Here is a 17,070-nt window from a genome sequence, read left to right as displayed (position 1 = left end):
AAATAGATAATTCTACAGTGTTAATACTGGATTCCTATGGATGACACCTTCCTGTAATCAAAATTAAGAATGATTTGAGCAACAAAGGATTTTATCAACAAAGATACAACCAACGAAGTGGGATAAAATGGTTGGTGGCTGTACCTGGTAGGGATTTAATATCTAGAACCAATAAAGAACTCATGCACCTTAAGAAAAAAAAGAGACACCCAATTCAAAAATGGGCAAAGAACTTAAGTATACATTCTTCCCAAGAAGCTGCGTGAATGGCCAGCAAACACAGGAAAAGATGCTTACAAACAAACTCGCCATAAGTGAGTCCATTCCAGCTCATGGTAACCCTGGAGGACAGAGTGGAACCGCCTCTTTGAGTTTGAGAGAGTGTAAATCTTTACAGGAGTAGAAAGCCTCATCTTTCTCCAAGGTGAAAGGTGGTTTCAAACTACTGACCTTGCTGACTCGTCACCCACTTTGCTAAGGATGCAAATCAAGACCGCAATGAGATACCACTTCACCTCATTCATACGACAGTCGTCAGAAAATGGGGAACAAGTTTGGAGAGGTGGGGGGGCCAGGAACCCTCGTCCGCCGTTGGTAGGAATGTAAGATGATGTCACTATTAAAAAAAGTTTGGCAGTTTCTTTAATTTAAAAAAATTGATAAAAAAATTGAACAGCATTACCATCCAATCCCCATCAATTCTAGTAAGTATGTAACCAAAGACTTGAAAGCAGAGACTCAAACATATATGTGTGCTAAGTGATGCTTTATTCATAAAATCCAAATGTGCAGAAGTAGATTACTGGATAAATAAAATGTGGAACAGACAAATTTAAAAAACGCGCTCAGCCACAAAAGAAATGAGGCTCTTTTCAATTTTCTTCTCCCCATCCGCCTCCCACTTGTGGACATGCTGGTACGCAGTCCGCTAAGGATGAATCTTGAAAACATGATTCTGAGCAAAACAAGCTGGGCTGAAAAGATCAATATGGAATGATTCCACTAGCAGGGGATAGATATCTAGATCAGGAAATGCGCAGAGACAAAAGTCAATCTGTTTTCTTCCATTGGTAGATGCAAAATTTAATGAATGGCCATTCCCAGCCACTGCCATTTTTTTGATGCTGAATTAGAGAAAGCTTAATTGTGTTATTTAAATAATCGATATCTTGGCTAAGGTTTTGTAAGGTTTCTGAAACATTGAAAGAGGTTTATTATGATATTGGGCTGACTGTTTCTCCTGTGGGTTCTACCCATTGTTGTTTGAAATATCCAAAGGCATATTAGGTGCATATACATATACATAGGATAAATTATTTGGTGTGTGATGTGTACCTACCTTTGACCTTTAGACAGTGAATCTCTCCTGAGTGATGCTTCGTCTTAAACCTAGTTTACATGGCAGTCATAAAGCTACACCAGCTTCCTTTCCATGGTTTACCTAACGGAGCTCTTTCCATCCTTTGACTCTCAGCATGCTTGGGTCCTTAATGTTATGCGTCTCCTAACCCGGTGACCAAATTGTCATTCAAATTGAAATATCATTGCGAGAGAAAGGAAACACTATGAATTTATTACCAGGACAACAGGCCTGGGGAAACTAGAAAATATTGGTCACCCTGGGAGCCCTGGGGGCATAGTCATTATGTGTTGGGCTGTTAACTAGAAGGTCGGCAGTTCAAATACGCCAGCTGCTCAGAGGGAGACAGATGAGGCTTTCTAGTACCATAAAGGGTTACAGTCTCGGAAAACCACACGCGTTCTACCCTGGCCGATAGGGTCACTGTGAGTCAAAATCAACTGAATGGCAGTAAGTTGGATTTTTTTGGTATTGGTCACCCTGTTTTTTTAAACCATATTAGTTTAAACAATATTGAAATCTAGCCATCCCTGTTTATTAACTAGAGATTAACCGTAAACCTCCACTCATTTCTCCCACCAGGGTTACTCTACCCACGTTTCCTGTGTGTGTGTGTGTGTGCGTGCGTGCGTGTGGGGTGTGTGTGTGCGCGCGTGCATGTGTGCGCGTGCGTGTGGGTGGGTGGGTGTGTGCGTGCGTGCGTGCGTGTGCATGCGTGCGTGTGTGTGGGTGGGTGCGTGCGTGTGTGGGTGTGTGTGTGCGTGTGTGGGTGTGTGTGTGCGTGTGTGAGTGTGTGTGTGTGTGCGTGTGTGTGGGTGCGTGTGTGCGCGTGCGTGTGGGGGGGTGGGGGGGTGGGTGTGTGTGTGTTTTCCTTCTTCTTCTCTCTCTCTGACATTTCCTGAATTGAGGCATTTTTTCTTTCCCTTTGGTCTGCTCCTTCCCCACGAATGTTCTCTGCTACGATTGCGCAGTGACGCGTGAAAACGGTACCATGCACGTGTGACTTGCAGAGTTATCCCGCGGCTCCTGACACCCGGCACCACAGAAAGACTAGACTTCTTCGGCTGATTGTTCTCCTACCTAATTTACATCCCACTAAGATTGCTGCCCCTCATGGCATCTTTTTCTTTTTTCCTCCAAATTCTGCAAATGAGACAGACTTGTATGATTGGATCCAAATACATATTTGAATTTGCTGACAGGTCGACGGTTCCGATTGCTCCTGGGTGCATCTCAAGCTGTCTTTCCAAGGGGATGTTCCTGCTCAGTGTGAGAAATTCCACATGCACAGGTCTTTTGACGAGAAAGATGAGACTTCTGCTCCCAGAGAGATTTCCATCCTCGGAAACCCAGGGATCGCTAGGAGTCAGAAGCAGCTTGATGCAGTGGGTTGATTGCTGGCAGGCTTCCTCAATTTTTCAGTAACTGTACCTGTCTGGATTTTGCTTCTTTACCCATTCTAAGTTAGGTGTGGTTGTCAACATTTCCAAGATGCTCTCCACTTCCTCTATTGTTCGTCTCCTTGCTGCTGTGCATTGATCAGTGACCTGTCTTCTCCCTCCCTGTCTCTCAAGCTCTTTCTTTGGATTTCCGGTGTTCTGCAGCTCCATTACAATGTGTCTAGCCATGCTTCCTTCTTAATAGTCTTTTGGGGGCTCGTGTTTTCTGAACATAAGGCCTCGTGGTTTCCAAATTTTGCTGTTCTCTTGCAATGTTGCTCTGAGGGGAAAAATGGGGTTTTCTACTCCCGTAAAAAGACATAGTCTGGGGAACCCATGGGGGCAGTTCCACCCCTACCAGGTTCCCTATGAGTCAGGATGGAATCGAGGGCAGTGAATTTTCTGGGTGAGAGATTTACAGCCTCGGGGAATGCCAAGGCAGAGTTCTGCTCTGTCCTGTTGGGTTGTTTTAAGTTGGGATCAACCTGATGGCAGTGATTTTGAGGTTGAGTTTAGTGTTTCCATTTCAACCATTGCAATTCTCACTTTTACAAGTTCAGTGCCTTCCTGTTTAGCGTCTGGTTGTTAAGTTCATCTTGGAAATCACGAGTTTTCTACCTTTGAACAGCTTTGTGAGAGAGCTGTTCTGTAATCTCTCTGCATTGTTCACCCTCGGCATTTGCGACTGTCTTTTCCTGCTTCCATGGCCTCTCAGAGTGGCGCGCCTCCTCGTGGGTTTGAATTCCATGGGAGACCTCCTCAGGGCTCATCAGGGGAGTGTTCCCTTCTGGGGAGTGTGGCTTCTCAAGCTCACCCCGACGCCTGACCTTCTTGTCTCTGCTGAGGTTTCTGGCACCAAAGAGAGCTCTAGGCTTCCTTTGCCCACCTACTGCAGTTCCAAGGTAACATATGTACACTCAGTATTACCACCACACCTGCCTTTCCGCTTTGGCTGCGTGCTCACCCACCGCTGTGGTACATTCCAGCAGCCTAGGCTCCCTGCCTCTGTGGCCAAGGCTGCTTCCAGCCACCCAACCCCTTGGCCCCAGCTCCTGGCTGCTCCAGAGAGATCTTTTGGGTTTGTTTTTTGAAGGTAGTACCTCTGGAAACATTGTGTGTGTGTGTGTGTGTGTTGTTTCCGTTGTAGCACATTTGCAGGAGAGTTCCTTGTGTTAGTCTGGGTGGACTAGAGAAACGAATTCATACACTCATGTGTGTAAGAGAGAACTTTGTGTCAAGGAGCAATGGTACATTAAGAAAACATCCAAGCCCAGTCCAAATCAAATCCGTAAGTCCAATATTACCCTATATGTTGATACTAGTCCATAAATTCCTCCTCAGACTCACGCAGCACATACAATGATGCTGAATGCAGGAAGATCACAGGCCAGTGGGTGGAAAGTCTTGTGGATTCAGTGGTGGTAGAAGCATCTCAGCACTGACGTGGGTCTCCACGTGGCTCCTCCAGCTCCAGGGCTCTGCTCCATCAGTGTAGCTCCATGTGGCTTGCCTCACAGGGAGTCCAAGCAGAGAGAGTGTCTCTGGCCTCCAGTGAGCTATTTATCTCCTTTGAGCCTCTAAATGAGCATCAAGCTACAACCTGACTGACAGGCTAGACTCCACCCTTCCTCAAGTTGACAGATGATGTAACTGCCACATTTCTCAAAACTTAAGTCACTCACAACACAAGTACAGTGTTTTCTAAATTTCTTTTTTAAACCTTCAATGCATTCCGAAGACAGGGGTCAGTGGGTCAATACAGGGCAAGTGATGCTAGCCAAGAAACACCTGAAGCGAGAAGGGACCTACAGAGAACACCCAGACTGAAATCAGGGTTGTTCCACGTCAGAGAGGCTAGTGATGGGTCAGTGGCTGCCACGCTGACCTCTGACACTTAGGGGGTGTTGTCAGCAGAGATTGAACCCCTTCCTTCCTGCGAATGCATTACAACAGGCATCGGCCTTCAGGTAATGCCACGTGAATCCCAGTGTTCTTCCAGGAGCCTGAATTCCCTTTCCTGATCTCAGGATATGCTGCTGCAGGGCATGGGGGACGGCACGTACGTCACGGAGGACAAGTTTGTGGACATCCTGCGTGCAGTGGGGGCGTTTGGAAACTTCCAGCGGAGGCTGGTTGCCCTCACCTTCATCCCCAACATGCTGTCGGCCTTCTTCATGGTTGCCGACACCTTCGTGTTCGCGGCCCAGCAGGCCTACTGCAACACCAGCTGGATCCTGACCGTGGGCCCCAACTTGTCCGAGGCCGAGCAGCTGAACCTGACCCTGCCCCGAGAGTCCAACGGCAGCTTCCTGACTTGTCTCCAGTACTCACCTGTGCACTGGGATCTGGACTCCATCATCCAATTTGGCCTCAACCACACAGAAAGCTGCTACAATGGGTGGATCTACCCTGAGTCCAAGAAACGACTGCTGGCAGAAGAGGTGGGCCTTGTCCTGAGCTGTCTGTAGCTACCCATGTGCCCCCCCCACCCACCCAGCATGTGAGGAAACTGAGGCCCGGAAGGCATTGGCCCCAGGCCACCCTGAAGAGGGGACCCAGTGTCAGGGCACAAACCCAGCAGACCAGCTTCCCTAGGCAGGATGCTAGAGGAATTTGGGTGGAGGGGTGAGTGCTGGGATACAGGGCTGTCATTTGCCTGGGGAAGTGCTTCTCCTGTCAGGGTGGCAAGCTCTGAACTCTCAGCAGGCAGAGAGCCCCCTGGGAAAGGAGCGCTTCTGCCTGGCACACCTCACAGGTATTCTCAGCCTGAACTGCAAACTGGGCCCCTCGACAAAGCCCCAAACCAAACCCAGAGCCATGGGGTCATGCCAGCTCATAGCAACCCTCTAGGACAGAGCAGTTCTGCTCCATAGGATTTCCCAGGCTGTCACTTTGTGAGCGCCGACTGCCACGGCTTCCTCTGTTCAGGGGCTTGGTGCTGGCCTTGCAGCTAAACCACCATGTCAGGCAGGTTCCAGCACAACCACTGGGTCAGCTTGGGCCCTCCACACACCACCTGTGCCGCTCTAGGCTGGACCCTAGCGCCTGTGTGGAGGGGACAGTCCTCAGTGCCCCAGGCCTGCCTGAGGGACCTCCCCTGCTCACGGCCTGTGCCTCTGGCTATCTCTTCAAGTCTAGCTCCTGGGCCAGCCAAGTGCAGATTGAGAATGCCTGCTGTACACTCCCAGAGTCCTGACTCCCTGGGTCACAGGCCGCTTCTCTTTAAAGGCCCCCCCCCCCGGGGGTGGGGGGATCACCGTCTCTGGACGCAGACTGCTGACCTCGGCTGCAGGCCAGTGGCCAATCCCTGGGTCTCACCCACAGTTTGACCTGGTGTGTGGCCAAGAACCTCCCAGAGAATTGGTGCTGGCGGTGTACATGCTGGGCCTCCTGCTGGGATCTATTACCTTCGGGCTCCTATGTGACAAGTGAGTCCCCTAGAGTTCTCACTGAGGGTGGGGGAGGGGCCCTCCTGGAGAACCTCAGAGGTGGGTGGGGAGAGGAGGTGCCTGGTGCCACCCCTTCCTGTGCCTGTAGGCTGGGCCGCTACTACACCAGCCTCCTTTCGCTGCTGGGGCTGATGGTCTTCGGCTTCGGCACAGCCTTCGTTAACAGCCTGAAAGTCTACCTGTTCTTCCGCTTCGGAGCCTGCCAGGCGGTGGCTGGCTACACCATCAGCAGCTTGACTTTAGGTGAAGTTCAGCTGCAGGCACGGGCCCGCCCCGGCATAGGTGGGAGTGGGGTGTGTGCTCCCAGGGACAAAGTGGGGGGCGCAGACAGGCGTCAGACTTCCACTGTGGGCTGCCTGGATGTGCCGGGTCCACCCCTCCCTCCTCCTCTGCACGGCCTCACACACAGCGTTCACTGGCCGAGTTCTGGGGCTTTCCCAGAGGGGCTTCTGGGTGCTTTCCACACGTGTCTCCTTCCACCCACAGCCCTCTGCTCAGTGGGCACACGTTCTTATTCCTTCCTGGAGAAGGCTGCTTGCGCCTCCCAGACGTTAGCAGCTTGCTTGGCTACCAGGAAAGGCCTGTGTCAGGCAGGGTCAGCTGTCACCCCTGCCGCACCCCCAGCCCCCTGCGAGCCCCAACTTGCTAGCACCCCTGAGTGAACTGGGGTCTCCACTGGCATGGACAGTGAGTCCTTGCCTTGGGCCCATCCCAGACCATGTTGGGGTCCTGTGGACAGAGCCAGGCCTTCTCTGAGAGGCACCCAGCCAGGCTGGCCAGATAAAGCTTTCTGAAACCCACTCGGTGGTTGGGGGGTCAGGCCAGGGGGCTGGCGTGTGTCCCTGAAGCTGCAAAGCCCTTTGGCTGGCTTCGAGGGTCTGGCACTGCGGATGAGCAGACAGGAGATCCTTTCTTAGGCTAAGCTGCCCAGAACATGGCTGAGGCAGCCCCCAGGCCCCCAGGGCTGACCGGGGGGTTCTCCTCCTGATCCCCGCAGTCACGGAGTGGCTGGTGAGCGAGCACCGGGTCCGGGTGGTCATCCTGTCACACTGCTATTTCGCCGTGGGCCTCCTGTTCCTGTCCGGCCTGGCCTACAGCCTCCCACACTGGCGGATGCTGTTTCTGGTGGGCGGAATGCCCGCCTTCTCCTTCATCCCCTACATCTGGTGAGGAGGATGGAGGCTGATGGGCTGGGTCGGGGGTGGGGGGGCCCTGGGAGCTGAGAGAGTGGGTGAGTGTGCCCCTGGGCGAAAGGGCAGGCGGAGGGGGTGAGAGCTCAGAGCCTCTGGCACGCCACATACACCCTCCTCGGACATCAGCTGGCAGTGGGCGAGGCGAGGTCCAAGAGGGAATGGTCAGGTGGAAGGCAAGATAGAGAGAGACGCCGGGGAAAGCACTTTTGCCCTTAGTGGTAACCCCTGGCTTTACATGACATCAGTAGGCTAGTAGGCAGTTGAAGATGGACTCTAGGACCCGAGGAAGGGATGTCACTCAGGAGGTGTCACGGGGCAGGGCCGAGGTGGACCCCGAGAAGGTGCTGATCGGTAGGGGGGTTGAGACAGAGTGGGAGAACCTGATGCTTTTGTGGGGATAGGAGTTTTGCCTGGGATCAGGAGAGGCCGGAGCTGTGCAGGGACGGGGCAGGAAGCAGGAGTTAGAGGAGGGATGGATGGTGTGCTGCTAGCCGTGGACAGGTGGGGAAAGGAGGCTGAGCCGGGAGAGAGGGCTAGATGGTGGATCTTGAAACTATATTCCATCTTTCCAACATTAAATGATGTCCTGCTCACTCTGTGAGATGGGGTGGGGAGAGGAGAATGAAGCTTCGGAAAGACACAGCCCCACGGTGCTGCCCACGGTGCTAGAAACTCAGCCAGCCTGTCTGGCCCAGAGCTTGGTGCCGTCACCCCTGCCTGCAGTGGTGGCCGTCCTACACAGCGTGGATTACGTGCGGTGGGGCCTCCAGCTACGAGTGAGGGCGTGGGAGTGGGGGCTGGGGGAGGGAACATGTCGAGATCAGGCTCGGTGGTCCTTGAGGTGCCCGAATGAGTGTGGACCTCCATCATGCCAAATGATACCGCTGCTTGGGAACCAGCTTTAAGGCTTGGCCACAAAAGAGTTGTATGAATGTATTCCTGTGTATGAATGTAATAGATGCGTGTGGCCAGAAATCAAGTCATACCAAGTGGCTGGTGATGAACAGTAGGTCTCTCCCACCAGCCCAGCCCTGTCCCAGAGCCATAGCAATGCACTCTGAGGTCTGTCTCCTAACAAGAACAGACAGCTGTCAGAGGGGCGGAACTCACCGGGGTGCATTTTCCGTCCCCGCCACTTGAGGGTATCTTGAACAGGTCTCCTCTCTTCCCAGTCGTAGGAAGTCCTGAGAGTAAGGCTCATTTGGGTCATAAGGCATGAAAAACTCCAGCCCGGCCCAATTTAAAACATCAGCCTTACACCCACTTCGCTGCTTCCTTGGAGCCCATGCCCAGGCCCCATCTAGACCCGATCTAGACCCTGGGCAGAGCATGGGGCCATCAGCAAAGAGAGGCAAAGGCCTTGGGCACCAGCCATCGCTGTAGCCTACCTGACAGCGCCCTCTGTGGGGACAGACGTGCAAGTGCCGTTCTCTCAGCAGCCCTGCCCACCTGTGGGAGCAAGGCACCTGAGGCACCGAGGGCTCTCTGGCTAACCCTTTTGTGACCTTCATCCGGCCCTTGCCCTTGGTCGTGCACCCCACCGTGCAAAGGCCTTCTCAGCCTAGCCTTCAGTAATGCAAGGTCCACCTGGCTAAACAAAACCCCAAAACCCTCAGCATCTAAACGTGGTCTTTCTACTGGCTTCTCCCAATCCCATCCTGCCTCCATGGGCTGCTCCCATGCCCACCCCCAGCCCTCATCAGGCCCAACAGAGAGAGGACATCAGGCTCGGGGTTACAGTTCGGGAGACACTTGAGACCTCTTCTGCAAGCTCTCTTACTGTCTGGAAAAATCAGGCTAGCCGTCTAGTCAGTCATGAGCTCCAGCTGACCTCCTTGAAGGCGGTCGTGGAGTTGGCATGAGGCTCCCCACGTGCGGCTTGATTATGGAGAGCAGGGTGGGGAAGGAAAGCGGTGAAGACCCGCCACCGGCCAAGAAGTGGAGAGGCAATGCTGAAGAAGCGTTGGGCTGCTAACCTCCCGGTCCACAGTTGAAGGCCACCAGTGCGTGGGGGAAAGATGGGCTGTCTGCTCTGGTAAGCCATGCAGCCTGGGAAATCCTCTCTGGGGCAGCTAGGAACCGGAAGGGATTCAATGGCAGTGGGTTACAGGTAGCTGGGAGAGGTGGTCCTTGAGCTGTCTTCCTGCGTTTTTGCGGATGCTGTTGTTAATTCTCCTCTGAATGTGGTGAGGCGTTAGAAGGTGTGGTAATCACTCATGGTCACCAGCTTGGGTACTTCAGCTGAAATTCCAGGACATTAAAAAGCAAAGTCAAACCAAATTCGATTACACTGCTAGCCCTTAGGCCTTGCTTGGATGTGATTGGCGCATGTGTGTGAATTCACAGAGCCTTGCAAAGGGTCTAGGGCTTTGTCTTTTTTTTGTCTCCTCCTCCTGTGCCCTTGGCTAATCTGTGTGTCCTCTGAGGGCGAGTGCCTTGGTTTGGGACTCTTCTTGGGGGAGGGCTTTGTCACTACCTCATGATCTCTACTGGTTCTTTCGTATTGAGGAGAATGGGTCAGGAAGAAGGGAAGAAGCCAAGAGTGGGGAGGAGGGAGCTGCCTGCCTATGGGGCCATCCTGCAGGAAAGTGCTTCTCAGACTGTAGCCTGCGTTCCCTGCCAGCCTCGGAAATACTGATGACTGCCCCCCCCCCACCTCACCTCCGAGGTTCTTATTTAACCAGGTCTCCAGTGGGACCTGAGAACAGGTAATTCTAGCAAGCGTCTAGGGGATGCTGATGCTGCTGGTCCACTTTGAAAAACACTAGCTTGGGTGGCCCAATCCTGAGGGGCCCCCAAAGCCAGGGAGATGCCAGGTCAGGCTGACTCCCCCCTGGTGGGAATGGAGGCAGAGGATTTTACATCTTTATAGGACTTGGCTCATTTCCTCTAGGGTTAGCCTGAGCCCTTGCCCAGGGCTCCCTGCTCTCTCTAGGTGTTAACCTGAAAGGCTTGGCCCCTTCTCTGAATACTGGGGTACTGGGGGGCATTCTGCCATGTTCCACACACCTTCCTCTGCAGACTGAGTTCAGTCAGCAGGGCCCTCCACCCCTCCCAGGCTGCCATGCCCATGTGCCCACTCACTCTCGCCCACTCTCTCTGCCCTTGGGAGTCCATACCGTCCTCTGAGGATGGTGGCTGGACATTGACAATGGTTAAGCTCAAAACCAAGCGGAAAGGTTGGTGGCTTCAACCCACGCAGAGACACCTTGGGAGGGGAGCCTGTCCATCTGCCTCCCAGGGATAACCCCTTGAAAAACCAAAGGAGCTGTTCCATTCTGCACACAAGTTGGAATCCACCCGAGGGCCACTAGGCTCAGTCTGTTAGTGGACATGGGGTCAGCCCCCCACCGTGTGGAGAAGCCCAATGTGACGACTGTCCCTGAGAGCATGTGGCAGCCTTGCAGGTTCTGGAGGAGCCGGGGGCAGGGCAGGGCAGGGCAAGGAAGGAAGTTGTCTCCAGTGTCTTGCATTCCACATATGTTTGTGGGACCAGCCCCAAAGTCCCGGCCCAGCCAGGGGAGGTGATGCAAGATCAGCAGGGTTGGGGTGTGTGTGTGTAGGTGTGTGTGCTGTCACATGTCGGACCAGGGGCCCTAGACTGTGTGGCCATGGGCAAATTTGTCCTTCCTGCTGTGAAAGACACGAGGTCTGAGGCTGGGAAGGAGTCCATAGGCACGTGAGGTGCCAGGCACAGTTGCTGGTAGATGTTGCTCATCCATGTCCATCTGTGTGGATGATGACTGGCCTAGAAGAGCTGTCCCTCCTGGTCCTTCTGGGGCCAAAGGCCAGGCGGGGTGTGGCAGGGCAGGAGAGGGCACAGGGAGGAGACTTCTGTTCACCTTCCATTCACGGGGGCAGGGGCCAGGGTCAGATCTAGGATCTACCCCCACCCCCGACTCCCCCAAATGGAGAGACAGAGAAAGAGCCAGGACATGCCAACCACAGAAGTGGGTTCTCAGAGAAGGTGTGGGCATGGAAGATGGGACTCTCGGGATGCCTGGGCAGGTGAGGGTGTTCCCTGAAACAGAGGAGGAGCAGGTTCTTAGAGCTGATGCTGAGGGCAAGGATGCTGGAGTGGCAGAGGCTGGGGGTGGGGTGGGGGCTTGGGTAGAAGGCCATGCATGGGAGCCTTCAAAGCCCCCAAGGTCTGGGTCGTATCCTACTGAAGCAGGCGGGCCACAGAGGAGGCTGGGGTAGGGGTAGGGCCAAGCTGAGTCCCTTCCTGGGAGCATCCAGGAAGTTGGAGATGCGAGAGGGGGCTGGGTCATGCAGGATCCTCCCAGAGTCCCCACGGTGGCTGTTGCTGAGAGGGAAGGTGGAAGAGGCCAAGCAGGTACTGTCCTACGCAGCTTCCTTGAACAAAAAGATCATTCCTTTCAACATGCTCAGCAAGGTAAGAAGCTTCAGCCACAGAGTGGGGCTGAGGGCAGTGGGCTGTGGAAGGGATCCCCTCTCCCTCCTGGTCCTTTTGAAGGAAGCCCAGCCTGGGGGGTGTTCTAGTCCGTTTCTGATGGAGAACAGGAATGGCACAGTGGAATGGTGTCAGGGGAAGGCCAGAAGCCAGGCCGGCACTGTGGGCGGGGGCAGGTGGGCTTCCAGGGTCCTGGGGGTGGAGGGTGGGGCCTGAGCAAGCTGGGGTCTCGACTCCACCATTGGCCAGTCCTACCTGTCCTGTAGCTGCAGATGCCGAACAAGCAGGCGACTAAGACGTCTGTCCTGGACTTGTGTAGCAACAGGTACATCTGCCAGGTGATCTTGGTGATGAGCATCATATGGTAAGTACTCAGGTCCTACCGGACAGGCAGTGGGGAGAGGCAGGCTGCCCAGGGAGTGAGGGGCAGGAGCTTGGGAGGGGGCTGTGGGGTCCCAGCTTCACCTAGGGACTATAGAACTCTATCTCCTGTCGTCTGCCTCTGCTCCTTGCCCCGTGTGCGTGTATGTGTGCATGCGTGTGTCCTGGCTCTGTTCTAGGTTTACCATCAGCTACAGCTATTTAACACTGAATCTCAAGGTGGAGGATTTTGGCCTGAACCCCTATGCCAGACTCGTAGTCTCCAGCGTCTTAGAGGTCCCTGTCCGGCTGTGCTGCATCCTGCTCCTGGAGCTTAGTGGCAGGAAGTGGACCCTGGCGGTCACACTGCTCTTCGGCTCCCTGATGTGCTTGCTTAGCCTTCTCATCCCCCAAGGTACAGCCCACCCTTTCCTGCCCAGCCTGTCTCCTCCTTAGGCCTTCCACCCACCCCCAATGGACCTCGCCTTGCCCAGCAGGTGGACACACCTAGGAACCAGCCTCCTGCCTCCACAGCCCACCCACGATGGGGAAGGTGCCTCTCAGAAATGGGCTCCATCGCTGGGCACACAGAGGCCAGCGAGAGGCAGTTCATCCAGAATCATATTGGCCCTATAGGACTGGGTAGAAGTCCCCTATGGGGGCCTGAGACTGTAATCTTGGCAGGAGCAGAAAGACTCATCTTTTTTCCCCCTCGAGGTGGCTGGTAATTTTTAACTGCTGGCCTTGAGGTTAGCAACCCAACTTGTAACCCACTACAGGCGCCTCCAGGGCTACCCAGTTCTTACTTCGATTTCCCCAGCTAGGAGCCTTGGTGGGAGGAGGAACTGTGGCAGGGCTGGTAATGGTCTTGGGCATTTCCTGAGCCAGTGGACATGGGCCAGGCCACAGAACTGGGGTGTGGCAAGTCCAGGGTTTGGGCATGGAAAGTTCACTGTCCACTCACCCAGGACCTCTGACTGCAAGTCCCCTCTTGCTGTGTCCAGGGCAGCCTCAGGCTCCCTCCTTTCGCTGGACACAGGGCTTGTATGTGTCCTGACGGGCCCCTCCTTTGGTGGGCCGTGTTGATTGGCAGTTGGGGAAAATAACTTTATGGTGAAAAGTGGGTCATTGGATGTGAACCAGGCAGAAATCATGTACATGTGCGCGTCAAACATGGGGGAGAAACTGAAAATGGAATCCCCAAAAGATAAGCTAGAGCTCTGATTTCATTCCCAGGGTTAGAGCAGGGGGTAGGGTCGGGGCACGATAGGGAGGAACTGCAGCCCTAGCCCTCGGCTTCCCTACATCGGTAGGACAGGGTCCCAAGTGCTGGCTCTCTCCTTCCACACTGGTGTCCAGATGCTCACGGTGAGCTACTTCTACAAGGACGCAGTTCCTCCAGGCTCAGCTGCCCCTGCCTACCGAGCCACGAATGAAGGGGAGAGTTAGGAGCAGGGAGCCCCCAGCCCACAGGACACTGGGTTGGCTTGCCTGTGGGCCTGGAAGCTGAGTAGATCCCCAAGGAGGGAGCAGGCAGGTGGGGAAAGCTAGGGCTGGGGGAGGTTGCCTGAGAAGAGGGAATGGGGCTACAGAGGGTTGTGTCCAGCCTGGTGGGATGGTGGATGTGAGGCTACTCCTGCTGACCAGCCCTCCTGCTGCACATGTCTCGCTGGGCCTCTGGCAGACTGACCCTCCTCTGGCCAAACGGCTGAGTCTTCAGGACCAGGGCCTGGGGTGGTCGTCCAGATGCCTTCTGGGAAGGGTTGAGGGTGTGTCCGTGGGCAGCTTTCTTCCACTTAGCCTGAGGGGGTCTGTGGTGGGCCCACTCTAAGGTGACCATGTTGGCTGGCCACAGAGTTGAAATTCATGGTGCTCTTGATAGTCCTGCTGGGAGAGGTCAGCCTGGCCAACTCGGTCACCCTGGTCTTCAACTACACTGCCGAACTCCTGCCTACCGCGCTCAGGTGCTGGGCCTGGGGGTGAGCGGGGCTGGCCGGGGCTTGGGAAGGGCTGGGCGATAGTGCCCTTAGAGAAGCCGTGCTGCAGGACTTAATTAAGCCCATTACCTCTCTCTGCCCGCGCTTAACCCAAGCACCTTTCCACCTTCAAGTCCCCTCTGCCCTGTAGTGACCCCCAGGGTGCCCATGAGCAAGTCTGAAAGGGGATGGCCCTTGCTCAAGGGCAGATTTGCAAATGGCAGGGCTGGGGTGTGTCCCAGGTGGGCTGACCCATCAGCCTTGCCTGTGCAGACTCCTGGCAAGGGCTTGGGTCCTTCTGAGCTCAGCCCCCGTTACCTCAGAATCCTTTAGGGATGTCAGCAGTGTCCCTGAGGGGCCTGGTGGCCTTGTCCATATCTCCTCTCTCACGCCCACCCAAACGATGCTGTGGGGTCTGACCCCTCCCACTCCCGACCCCCTGTCCACCCCAGCCCCAGCCCCACCTCTCAAAGACCAAGAAGAAATCCTCATTCCCCAAATGGAATCCCCAGAGTTGTGCCAAGAGAAGGGGTGAAGGAGGAGGCTGCCCTCTCCTGGGAGGCGGCCCAGACAAGCTCCCCATTCCCCTCGCAGGGCCACAGGTTTGGGGGTCCTGTGTCTGCCCTTGATGATTGGCGCCATCCTGGCCCTGACGACCCTGCTCCTCAGACAGAAATTCTCTCTCCTGCCCATCTTACTCTCCTTTTCCTTGGCGTCGCTGGCCGTGTACCTCTGCTGCCTGCTGCCGGAGCTGCACGACGAGCTGTTCTCGGACAAGGAGCACGTACCCGAGCTGCTAAGGTGTGTGCGCAGGGCCCAGCGGTGCTCCAAGCCCTGCCCAGGCAGAGGAGGCCGGGCACTGTCCGCCCCTGGGCTCCCCAGAGAGGGCAACCCAGTGGCGATTCTCCTAGCTCTTCAAATGTCTGCCTGCTCGCCTCCCCTTGAGCACAGCCCCACACGCACCCTCTCCGCCCGTCGCCTAAGCTGGGCCTTCTTCTACCCTCTCCCCCAACTAGAAAGTCGCGAGCAGCCTGTCTCGGCTGGGTCCTTGGTGGTGTTAGCTCCCGGGATGTAGCAGTGGGACCCTGGCCTGTCTCCTGGGCCAGCTCAGAACCAGCTGTCGGGTGCCTCTCCTCCCCTGTTTGAGGACCCAGCTCCTCTGAGAGGATCGGGTGTCCATTTATGAGGCCCAGTGGGGACATTTAGGAATGAGAGCCAGCCGGCCTCTCCATGGACACTGCCTGCCTCTGGCATCCTAAGATTCCTGTAGAGGAGGCTTGGGGCCTTGCTAGACTCATCCCTGGTGGGACAGGGACCAAGAGGCCCCATAGTGCATAGGGTCCGTTGGCAGACTAGCTGGCACGTGGCAAGTACCCCTATCATGTTAGCAACGAAGATGGCAGGCAGAACCCGAAGGCTACGGAAGGGTCTGGCCAAGGCTGGGGGACAGAACAGGTCCAATTCTAAAAAGCGAGGTTCCTCGCGGGCCATGGGAAAGCTCGGCTGAGATGTCCAGGAGTCGGGGGGGGGGCAACCCCACCTCTTGGGGGCTGTGGGGCCACACCCACACTGCGAGGATCTCAGAGAGAGAGAGAGAGAGAGAGAGAGAGACTGCTCTCCTCTCCTCAGCTTACAGAAAGACATGAACCTGGAGTCATGTGTCGACGCTGCCAATGTCCTCACGGATGACTCGTCATCAGAGGATGTGAGTGAGGAGGCAGCCAAGAATGCGATTCTCAATGCCAGGCCTCTGAAGGTGAGGCCAGAGGCCTTCAGCAACCTGCCGAAGTAGTCCATAGACAAGGCAGGGCACGCGCCCAACAACTGAGGGCCGACACACACACCCCACCCCCCACCGCTCCCCACAAGCTCCCGAAACTGCCCCTTTATGGAGGGGAGGGAGCGAGACTGTGGCAGATTCTAATAAAGACAATGTGTGGCCCTTAAGATGCGTCATGTCGCAATGCACTGTGTCCAGAGAACCCAGTGACCCTGGCCTGTGAGGAAGGTGGCCTAGACAGGCCGACTGGGCTCCTTGTGTTCTCAGCTAAGCCCCTGGAGAGTCGGAGGTGTCTGGGAGGCGCTGGCATGGGCCCGGCAGGATTGGGCCACTAAGCAGACTCTACCCCAACCCCAGGGCTGCTGCGCCAGTTGACAGGCTCCCCACTCCTGCACGGTTTGTTGCAGGCGCTCCAGTGTACAGGGCAGCTCTGGTCTCACACCGGAGCTTCCATGAGAGGGAGGACTCAGGAAAGAGCCTGCTCTCAGGGAGCACTCCGGGTCCCCAGGGGCAGAGTAGAGCACCATGTAGCAGAGAGTGGTCTCTCGGGGCCCAGCATGCTGCTTGGGGTGCATTCCCCAGGTGCTATCCCAGCACTAACCCCACCACCCGCTGTCAAGTTGACCCTCACCCACCTGGAGGGAAACAGTGAACCCGGCTTCCCGGTGACTGAATTCTCAGAAGTAGATGGTCAGGCCTGTCGGGAAAGGCTTCAGAGAAGCCCTGGTGATATAGAGAGTTCCATGGTGGGCTGCTAATGGCAGGGTCGGCAGTTCGAAACCAACAGCCGCTCCTTGGTAGAAAGAGGAGGCTTCCTATTCCCACAAAGAGTTGCAATCTTGGTAACCCACAGGGGCAATTGCGCCCTGGTCCTGTAGGGTCTTTATGAATCCACTGGGCGATAGTAAGTGAATTCACTCAGTGTTTCCTAAAGGGGGCTCTCCTGACCCCCAGGGGGCGCTGGAACTATCCTCAGCGGCTGCAAACACAGCTTGCCTGCACTTTATCGTCCATTATGGGCTATCGTACAAGAGGTTTTCATTGCAGGGAGTGCTCTGAGTAATTTTATTTTTTCTGAAGCAGTGAGCGGGGAATCAAT

At 55.2% G+C, this 17,070-nt stretch overlaps 1 protein-coding gene across 1 annotated transcript; it reads left to right on the top strand.

Moving 5' to 3' along the window:
* Window positions 1–4,844: 4,844 nt before the first annotated feature.
* SLC22A14 (solute carrier family 22 member 14) lies at window positions 4,845–15,983 on the top strand. Its single transcript, XM_075555862.1, is given in 10 exon segments — window positions 4,845–5,240; window positions 6,124–6,227; window positions 6,337–6,491; window positions 7,246–7,414; window positions 11,717–11,837; window positions 12,122–12,219; window positions 12,416–12,635; window positions 14,022–14,179; window positions 14,786–14,975; window positions 15,828–15,983. Coding segments are annotated over 10 exon segments (1,767 nt in total).
* Window positions 15,984–17,070: the final 1,087 nt, after the last annotated feature.

This window comes from Tenrec ecaudatus, chromosome 8, assembly GCF_050624435.1.
Source record: "Tenrec ecaudatus isolate mTenEca1 chromosome 8, mTenEca1.hap1, whole genome shotgun sequence".
Classification (NCBI taxonomy): domain Eukaryota; kingdom Metazoa; phylum Chordata; class Mammalia; order Afrosoricida; family Tenrecidae; genus Tenrec; species Tenrec ecaudatus.
The sequence above is the reverse complement of the archived record's forward strand: the minus strand, read 5'-3'. Positions and strand labels throughout refer to the sequence as shown.